Source organism: Caretta caretta, chromosome 8, assembly GCF_965140235.1.
Source record: "Caretta caretta isolate rCarCar2 chromosome 8, rCarCar1.hap1, whole genome shotgun sequence".
Lineage (NCBI taxonomy): Eukaryota > Metazoa > Chordata > Testudines > Cheloniidae > Caretta > Caretta caretta.
In genome coordinates, this window is record NC_134213.1 from 56,494,206 (window position 1) to 56,504,580 (window position 10,375).

General features: G+C 40.5%; 2 protein-coding genes across 5 annotated transcripts in view; one reads left to right on the plus strand and one right to left on the minus strand.

Moving 5' to 3' along the window:
• Nucleotides 1-6,731, plus strand: part of RNF2 (ring finger protein 2) — a 64,125-nt gene extending 57,394 nt beyond the window's left edge. For all 3 annotated transcript variants that reach the window (XM_048860607.2, XM_048860606.2, XM_048860604.2), the window contains 2 exons: nt 2,661-2,832; nt 4,298-6,731. In XM_048860607.2, coding sequence (XP_048716564.1) covers nt 2,661-2,832; nt 4,298-4,399 — 274 coding nt within the window. In that variant the 3' untranslated portion in view covers nt 4,400-6,731. The remainder of the gene's footprint in view (nt 1-2,660; nt 2,833-4,297) is intronic.
• The window catches only part of TRMT1L (tRNA methyltransferase 1L), a 63,512-nt gene continuing 54,677 nt past the window's right edge, over nt 1,541-10,375 (minus strand). The window contains exon 17 of one of the 2 annotated variants that reach the window (XM_048860599.2): nt 1,541-2,455. In XM_048860599.2, the coding sequence (XP_048716556.1) occupies nt 2,433-2,455 (23 nt within the window). In that variant the 3' untranslated portion in view covers nt 1,541-2,432. Of the gene's footprint in view, nt 2,456-6,541; nt 10,355-10,375 lie in introns of those variants that run through there. The other variant, XM_048860600.2, reaches the window with a different exon arrangement.

The following is a 10,375-nucleotide window of genomic DNA, read 5'->3' on the forward strand; positions in this document are numbered from 1 at the left end:
GGACTCTTCTGGCTCTATCAATCTGTTTCTTCACTTCCGCAGGTGGGTATTGTAGTTGTAAGAATGCTTGATAGAGCTCTTGTAGGTGTTTGTCTCTGTCTGAGGGGTTGGAGCAAATGCGGTTGTATCGCAGAGCTTGGCTGTAGACGATGGATCGTGTGGTGTGGTCAGGGTGAAAGCTAGAGGCATGTAGGTAGGAATAGCGGTCAGTAGGTTTCCGGTATAGGGTGTTTATGTGACCATCGTTTATTAGCACTGTAGTGTCCAGGAAGTGTATCTCTTGTGTGGACTGGACCAGGCTGAGGTTGATGGTGGGATGGAAATTGTTGAAATCCATGGTGGAATTCCTCAAGGGCTTCTTTTCCATGGGTCCAGATGATGATGTCATCAATATAGCGCAAGTAGAGTAGGGGCGTTAGGGGACGAGAGCTGAGGAAGTGTTGTTCTAAGTCAGCCATAAAAATGTTGGCATACTGTGGGGCCATGCGGGTACCCATAGCAGTGCCGCTGATCTGAAGGTATACATTGTCCCCAAATGTAAAATAGTGATGGGTAAGGACAAAGTCACAAAGTTCAGCCACCAGGTTAGCCGTGACATTATCGGGGATAGTGTTCTTGACGGCTTGTAGTCCATCTTTGTGTGGAATGTTGGTGTAGAGGGCTTCTACATCCATATTGGCCAGGATGGTGTTATCAGGAAGATCACCGAAGGATTGTCGTTTCCTCAGGAAGTCAGTGGTGTCTCGAAGGTAGCTGGGAGTGCTGGTAGCGTAGGGCCTGAGGAGCAAATACTGAAGCAAATACTCACCAGCAACCACATACCACACAACAGAACCACTAACCCAGGAACCTATCCTTGCAACAAAGCCTGTTGCCAACTGTGCCCACATATCTATTCAGGGGACACCATCACAGGGCCTAATAACATCAGCCACACTATCAGAGGCTCGTTCACCTGCACATCCACCAATGTGATATATGCCATCATGTGCCAGCAATGCCCCTCTGCCATGTACATTGGTCAAACTGGACAGTCTCTACGTAAAAGAATAAATGGACACAAATCAGATGTCAAGAATTATAACATTCATAAACCAGTCGGAGAACACTTCAGTCTCTCTGGTCACGCAATCACAGACATGAAGGTCGCTATCTTAAAACAAAAAAACTTCAAATCCAGACTCCAGCGAGAAACTATTGAATTGGAATTCATTTGCAAATTTGATACAATTAACTTAGGCTTGAATAGAGACTGGGAGTGGCTAAGTCATTATGCAAGGTAACCTATTTCCCCTTGTTTTTTCCTTACCCCCCCCCCCCCCCAGACGTTCTTGTTAAACCCTGGATTTGTGCTGGAAATGGCTCACCTTGATTATCATACACATTGTAAGGAGAGTGGTCACTTTAGATAAGCTATTAGCAGCAGGAGAGTGGGGTGGGAGGAGGTATTTTTTCATGCTTTGTGTGTATATAAAAAGATCTTCTACACTTTCCACAGTATGCATCCGATGAAGTGAGCTGTAACTCACGAAAGCTTATGCTCAAATAAATTGGTTAGTGTCTAAGGTGCCAAAAGTACTCCTTTTCTTTTTACTTAATCTGTTGTTTCTTGAGGCTTTTTGAAATCAAATGTAGACATTTCTTCTCTAGTTATATCTTGTCCTGTTGAACTGAATGCACTTTCACCGTCCTAAATAGGGTAGCCATTTATTTTTGTTCATATTTTATAGTATTATAGTCTGTTTTAACGCTTTGATTGTAGAAAAAGTTCCTAAAAGTTAAGAACACACCACTATTCTTGGTGTGGTATGCTTGGTTGACTGCATTTTAAGACCACAGATGATTTTAGATTCCAGTCCCTTCTCACTCCTTTTGAAAATATGTATATAAAAATAAGCCTTATGTAAGTGTTAGAGTGTAACTGAATGGATCAACATGTGAATTCCTTTGTCTTTGGAAATTGGGAAAGAAGAGTGAAATTTTTCAAAAGTGGCTCAGGAGCACAAGTCCTATTAAAAGTGAATCTCACTCTAAAGTCTGTTTAATCCGGTCCAGATCCATGCTCATAAGTTCTGAAATCTGCAGTATGCAGGTTTGTATTTTTTTTCTAGAATTTCCTGAAATATCTGGAACCTTCTTTCTTATTCCTCTTCAGCACGAGAGCTTTCTCATGGGTTCTAGAAGTACAACATCCCAGGGCATTCGGCACTTTTGAAAATCTCACTCTTTGGTTTAGATTTCCAGAGAATGAGGAGTCAATGAAGAGTAGCTAGAGCAAGGAAAGAGGTCACAGAGCATGCCAAGTATCCAATTCTTGTCCACTGAGTTGATGTCACACATCTGTGTTCAGAGGATTTGAGCAGTCGTGAATTTTTTTTTTTAAATGTCGCACGATCAGTTAATTCAGGCAGATGACAAAGTAGTAATATTTCCTATCCACAAATAGAGTGGGAACCTGTGGAAGAGGAAGTTGAGAGAGGTGTGAGGACTTCTTTTCTTGTTCAGTAAATTGCTTCTTTTGTATCTTAAGTCAAAACACTGAGGCACACTGTACTCTTTACATACAAGTTTGTTTACTTTTACATATGCAGCTTATCTAGTGCCTTTTTCTGCACAAGTGATTCAAATATGTTTGGTTGTCTTTGTTGATACTGTTGCAGGTATATAAAGACCTCGGGCAATGCCACAGTTGATCACTTGTCTAAGTACCTAGCTGTGAGGTTGGCTTTGGAGGAACTTCGGAGCAAAGGAGAGTCAAACCAGATGAATCTTGACACAGCCAGTGAGAAGCAGTATACAATTTACATTGCTACGGCCAATGGCCAGTACACTGTGAGTAGTTGATCTGGTTGATACTCTGTCTAATTTAGAAATGTTTAGACCCAATAATACTACAACTTGAAGGCACAGTGGATTTGTTATCCTGTTTGGATTCCTTCTATAAATTGGTCTATGGATTGTATTCATAATCCATTTTTAAAAGCAAGCATAGCACGAGCGTTATTCGCTGTGATGGTTTAGGCAAAAGTCTGTTCTGTGGCCATTACATACAGCAAAAGCATTGATAGTAGAAAAGGAGTGGCATGTAAATGTGTGGATGCTCTGGGCACAATCCCCTGACCTAGGGTAAATGGTGTGGCTCCGTTGACATCACTGGGATTTTACTAATTTATGCAAGCTGAAGATCTGGCTCTTTATTTTACATGTAAAAATTTAGGAGGAAAAAAGTGGTACTTTGATTTGAGGACTTGCTTATTGAGAATGTCCTTCATTGCCAAAGGGTGGTAGCACTTCCTAGGCAAGTTCAGTCTGCCTTTTTATCAGTAGGAGGCACATCTATTGGTATAAAGTCAAATTCACACCTAAGTAGTATTTCAGACAGGCAAATATTAAATGAACACAATCCACAGAAATTCAGTCAAAATCACTGGCATCTGACACTGGACAATACAGTCATTAGCTAGATGAATACTCAGTATCACTAGCTATTTTAAATTCCTGTTGGTAGGGAAGCTGAGACCTGACCTCAGGTCTTGGTGCATAAATTTAAAGTGAAATTTCGAGCTTATTTCTTTGCTTTCAAGTTCCTGCATAGTTCTTTCCCTCCTTACTTATCCACCTGTGTTGCTCTGCACATCATGCAGGCTTCCCTATTCATCAGTGATGCCAACCTCTACACATCATTTGTCTGCTTCTTCCAAAAACTCACCACCGTACATCCAACACACCAAAAACTCATTGTTCCAGTAACAGTTTGGATATATCGTGATGACATAGTCATCCGCTGATTACCTTGCTGCTTGTTGATTCTCCTTGCCCCTGTCCTTGTCTATTTGTTTTTCTTGTTAACATGCAAGATCTTACGAGAAGAGATCATGATTTCTTGTGTTTGGAAAGTAACTAGCACATTGGTTGATGCTACTGGGTAGGGGTGGGATAGAAATACCGCCCCTGCCCCCCCCAAAACATAATAAATGAAAGGGTGGTGATCAGTATAGTTAAGATCTAATCTGTATTGCTAGGAACTAGCGAGTATTAGAATTGAGGTGCTAGTCACTGGATTATGAGCAGATAAGCAACCAGAAACACTGATAACATATTTAATGACAGGCACTACAGGAAATATCTATTAACTGCAGCCAGAACCACAGGAGGCTTCTGTTCTGTAAATGTTCCTCTCTAAGTCTACTGCAGGGTTTTCACAGTGACCAGATAGTAGTGACAGGAGCATCAGAAGTTCATAGCGAGATGATGGAAAATATATTTTAGGAACTGTTGGTTTTTTCTCCTCCTTTAGGTATTAAATGGTTCCTTTTCCTTGGAGCTGGTCAGTGAGAAATACTGGAAAGTGAACAAACCCATGGAACTCTACTATGCACCAACAAAGGAACATAAATAGGCTTTGCGAGAAGGTTTGGAGAGAGGACTCTAATTTTTATAGCTGTGATTTCTTTAATATTAAGGAGACACCACCGTCATCTTCATGGACAGTACTTGGGATGTCTTCAGACTACTCACAGAGCATACTTCTTATTATAATTAGATGGTATTCTGGGTTTTATTTTTAATTTAATTTTTTCCCCAGGGGACTGAATAACCTTCTCCAGTGCATTCCATTGTTATCAAAGATATGCTTTTTTTATTCCCAGTTTATGGTATCAGATCAAGCAAAGGTTCCAGCATGGAATGTCTTAACTTAGTCCAGGAAAAGCTGTTGGTCTGCTAATATGCTTGACACAATTATACCAGCCCTTAGGTGAAATATCGAGGGTCTAAAGTAGTCAATGGTAGTAGTCAATAGTAGCAGATGTTGTGGGGGTATGGTAATGGTGGTGATTTGCTAACTACTGTCACTGTAAAAGACGTTGAAGAACTCAATTCTGATAACAGCATACCATTTTGGCTCCAAGGTATTTACAGTAGTAATCTGATTCCTTGAAAGACTTAGATTATTGGTAATAGTCCAGGTAAGTTTTCAGTAGACCAAGATGAAGGATTAAGGGAAAAATTTCTGACACTTTAAAAAAATCTTGCTACCTGCTAGATTTCATTAATTTCAGTATCAGAAAAAAATTATATTAAAAAAGGAAACCTTCTCTCCCCGCCCCCCCCGGGCAGTCCCTGTGCACTCTCTAATTTCTGGTCTTTGACTCCTGTTGCAGAATTATCCTGTGCACATGTGCTTGGCAGATAACATTTTATTGTACAAAATCTTCTCAGACAATTCTAAAGTCCTGGTATATCCAGTGTAATGGCAGACTTTATCGTGGAAATTATCATAGACTTTGCTCTAAAGGATTCTCTTCCTTGGAAATACAATTTTGCAACAAAAATCCCCTTTTAAAATTCCAGCATGATGGCATTGTGTTGCAGCGAGACTATCTTATTTTATAGCACTCTATCCACACCAGTTGTGAGCTATAACTGTAGTTCATCACTGAGGGAAAGAACTGCTTCAACTACAAACTCTTCTAAGTATTCTGTTTTAGCCAAAGCTTTAACAAATATGGCTTAGCACTTTGGAAGAAAATGTGTTAGTACTTGACAGGTTTACCATTTAGTGTCTTACAGTAGGTTTATTTTTTTTAAAACTTGGCGGTTGGCTGCTGTGTGACGTTTTGCATTTACCTTTCATGTGCATGATAAACAGGTGGGTTTTTTTTTTCTGGGGTGAACCCTGCCTTCACCTAGTGGTGATGCTTTGCTGCAGCTAAAGAGAATACGCAATGTTAGGGAAATAGCACAGTGATGTTCTCTTTGCTCTAAGGTTTTATCAGTACAGCCTTCCTGTCTCTAGTTTAGAAGCTGAAAGTGAAAAGACCCTTAAAGCAGGTGAGGAATATTACACTTTGTCTTCTCCCTTCTTATCTTGCTCACAGTTAAGATGGATGAGTTTCTAAAGTATATGCGATTTGTACACTTTCAAATCCCTAGGTTTCTGTTGGAAAGGAACAAGCTTTCCACTACTCCTTGTCATTCAAGTCTAACATTTGTAAATATATGTCCATTTTGACAGCTGTTGTGGGTCAGTTTCATCTCTATATGAAAAATTCATAGGCTTCTTGAATAACTTTTAATATTTCTTTTTGTTATCTAAAATGTTTTTACTACTCTTTTTGTAATCTGTGCCATGAAACTGACATTTCCAGTCACCAAGCATATTGGAGGGCGAGGATTTATTTTCAAATGTTGTTTTATTCAGTATTACTTGGTGTAATGTTCAATTGTATAGATTACTAGTGCATGTCCACTAAATATAATCCTGTTTTTGTGATACTTAGATTTTATGGAGAAACTTCTAGGTTAGCTGCAGCAGAATGGCAAATTCTGTGTGTGATATCTAAGAATGTTTAAGGAGCAAAGGAGTATTTGTGAAGCTGAGCTGTTTCTGTCTAGAGAATGTCTTTTTTTTGTCCACAGTTTAAAAAAGTGTGGAAGAATGTGAAACTTATTTTCATGTCATAGTGAATTTACTAAATATTTATGTTCTTTAAAAATATATATTATGTAGGTGTTTGATTATACCATTGATGCACTGTGACTTTTTAGTGCTATAAACAATTTTACTTTTCAAAACAACTTTCATACTGCCTTCCTGTTTAGCTAGATCTTCATTTTTGGTACCTTGTGCTTGTTAGGTATGGTAAATTGAACAGTTATAATATCTGAAATTCAAGTCCTACCTAACATCTCACATTTGTCATAATAAAGCAAAAATGCTGTGAACACAATACTGTAAATTCAATCACTTCCTGTTTCAGTCTACAAAAGAAACCATTTGCATTATACATCCACCAGTAAATCTAGCACTGTCTAACACCACTATTATGTGCAGTTTTCTAGACAGAGGGCTGGGAGATGCTTTCGGGATACACGTGCCAACACCACACAGTGGAATCTGGTGCCTCAGTTTCCGCCGCAAACTTGTAAGGCCTCATTTAAAGTCCATTGAAATCAGTTGAAAAATTCCCATTTACTTCAGTGGGTTTTGGATCAGGGCCTTAGCATGGGATGTACATGTGTGATAACACTAGGTAATGTCAAACTTTTTCAATGGCTGCCATGGCATGTATAACAAGTTATTCTGTTGGGTGGGACACAAAATAATTATCATTCAGTGATATGAAAAGATGACGTTTGGTTTGGTATGCCCTACTTGGGAACCCCAGCAAAATCAGTTTTTATGCATGGTGATTTACGTGTGTGCTAATGACCTTCCCAACATAAATGGAGACAGAAGACTTGGAATATGTGGAGTAGGATCATAGCATTGGGGTTGAACTTTTATAAAAATATGCAGTGTCAAGTTTTCCTAAGTTTTACAACTGCAACTATATTTGAGGATAAATGTATTGTAAGATAAGTAGTTTTATTCACTTACCAGAAAAGTGGTATTTGATAAAGTCTAAGATGAAACTATATTGTGCACTCTAAACCTCAGCCCTTCGTTATAACACAACTTAGGGCTGGATCAAACATCAAGCCATGATTATACTGAATATAAAATATCTCCCTCTCCTTATGCCCTTCATAGAAAAACATAATTAGGATTTCTCTTTCCTCCCACTGTTTAGGGTCAAGAAATGTCTGGGGCTATTTTGATGAGAAGAAAGTTGTCACAATTTGTGGGATATAATGGTTTGCAGATGCTTTGTGCTTCCAGCTGTCCTCCAACATACATTCCATGTTGTTTAGGTGTTTGTTTTTAAATTATCTATACGAACAATAAAAGTTTGATTTTTGGTAGGTATCTGTGCTGGGACCACATCGGGGATGGTCCAGATTCTTTTCTGCAGTACTACTGCCTATCTGGTTATTCTCCATTTTGTATTTGTGCACTTGATTTTTCCTTCCAAAGTGTATTGAATTTCATCTTGTTGATTTCAGACCAGTTCTCCAATTTAACAAGGTCATTTTGAATTCTAATCCTGCCCTCCAAAGTGCTAGCAACCCCTTGTAGCTTGGTGTCATCTGCAGATTCTATAAGCATACTCCCCCCGTATTTATCCAAGTTATTAATGAAAATACTGAATGAGACCAGACTCAGGGACAGACCCTTTGGGACCCCATTAGATATGTCCTCCCCGGTATGACAGCAAACTACTGGTAACTACTTTGTGAGTACGATCTTTCAACTAGTTGTGCATCTCCATGTAAAAAGGGGCGTGCATCTCCCCCCTTCTGACAGGGCGGGAGGCTGTGCTGCCTCGATTTTTCTCAAGCAGGGTGCAGCTCCCAGCTAGTGAGTCCACCTCGTGATTAATCCAAGTAGCAGTTAGTCCCTCTGCGCAGTCCCTTAGTCAGGGCAGTTAGCAGGCCTGGCTGACAATCAGCCCAGGCCTTAATTAGTCTCTCCCCCCCAAGTCCCTCTTTCAGGGCAATTCAGTTTACAGCTCAGGCTGAGTCTGTGCAATACAGTCCAGCAGTTCAGGGTGGGGAATTAGTTCTCATCTGGGAGCGACAGCAAGTGTGCCTGGTGCCCTAGCTTTGGCGGGCACCAGACAAATTCAGGCCTCCTGGCCTCTAGTGGGGAGGTGGCCACCTTCAACAGATGGGGTACCCGGGCTATGGAGATGCAGGCCCTCCCACTCCACTGTGTTCCAGCCCAGGGCCCTGTTAGTGGCGGGGTAGTTTGTCACTACGTCAGCAGGGATCTTCCTGCAACATCATGGCCAGTTCACAATAATTCCACAGCTGAACCCTATTTGGTGCTCCTGGACTCCTTCCTACCCACCCCAGTTTGGGACACCTGGGTTCTGGGGTTGTCCTCAGTCTCTCCAGGGTAAACTGCCAGTGGCAGCCCCGACAGTTCGTTGGTGTTGCTGGTCTCTGGTAATTCAGGTAACTCCTCTGGTCAGGCAGCCATCTCCTTCAGCTCCAGGCCCTAGCAGCAAGGAAGAGATGTCTTGCTCTTCTGGCAACTCTCCCCCTACTGAGCTAGGAGGCTGGCCTTTTATAGTCCAGCTTCCTGTCCTGCCCCTCTGCTTCCGGTGAGGTGGCTGCAGGTGGTCTGGTTCTGCCCAGCAGGAGGCAATCTCAGGTCTTTCCCCTTCTGACAGAGCAGGAGTCGCACCTCCTCGCTACAACCCACCTTATAGTAATTTCATGTAGACAACATTTCCCTAGTTTGCTTAAGAGAATGTCATGTGGGACTGTGTCACAAGCCTTACTAAAATCAAGATATCCTGTCTACAGTTTTCCCCCATACACTAGACCAGTAACCTTATCAAAGAAAGAAATTAGTTTTGTATGATTTGTCCTTGACAAATCCAGTATTAGCATATATTTAGAACCCTGTTATTCTCTAGGAGCTTACAAATTGATTCATAATTTGTTCCAGGTATCGCCATTAGATTGACTGGTCTATGGTTTCCCATGTCCTCTTTGTTCCCTTGTTTAAAGATAGGTACTATGTTTCTCCTTCTCTAGTCCTCTGGGACCGCACACATCCTCCATAAGTTTTCAAAGATAATTGCTAATGGTTCTGTGATTGCTTCAGCTACTTCAAATGCTCTAGTGTGAATTTCATAAGGTCTTGCTAACTTGAATACATTTTAACTTAGACCAAGTCTACACTATCACTTCTGTCAGCAAAATTTATGTTGCTCATGGGTGTCGCTCAGCTGTGCCACTGTAAGACTGGTACAGCTGTGCTTCTAAGCTCACTAGTGTAGACATGACCTTATTCTTTAACCTGTTCTTTCCCTAGTTTGGCTTGGGTTTCTTCCCCTAAGTTAATATTGTGTTAAGTATTGGATCACAAATTACCTTTTTAGTAAAGACTGGGGCAAAATATGTATTAAACACCGCAGCCTTCTTGATGCTGTCAGTTATTAGTTTTCCATCCTTAAGTAGAGGACCCACACTTTCCTTGGTCTTTCTCTTGCTCATGTATGTAGAAAACCTCTTTTATTGCCTTTTATGTTTTTTGCTAGGTGTAACTCATTTTGTCCTACATGTTTGTACAGGTCTTTTGTATTCATTTTCCATTCATGTTTCCACTTTTTGTAGGATTCCTTTTTGATTTTCTGATTCTGATGGAGCCATATTGACTTCTTACTATTTTTCCTATAGCATAAGGATAATTTGCTGTTGTGCCTTTAATCTTGTCTCTTTGAGAAACTGCCAGCTTTCTAAAACTTTTTTCCCTTAGATTTTCTTACTTACCAGCTCTCTGAATTTGGAAGAGTTCCATACTAACAGAGAAATATTGTCGAAGTATGCTTTTTTTGAAGTCCATTGCCCATATTCTGCTGTTCTCACTCATTCTTTTCCTTAGAAACATGAAGTCTATCATTTTGTGATCACATTCACCCCATTGCCTTCGATCTTCAGATTTGCAACTAGTTCCTCCCTGTTAGAATCAAGTCGAAAA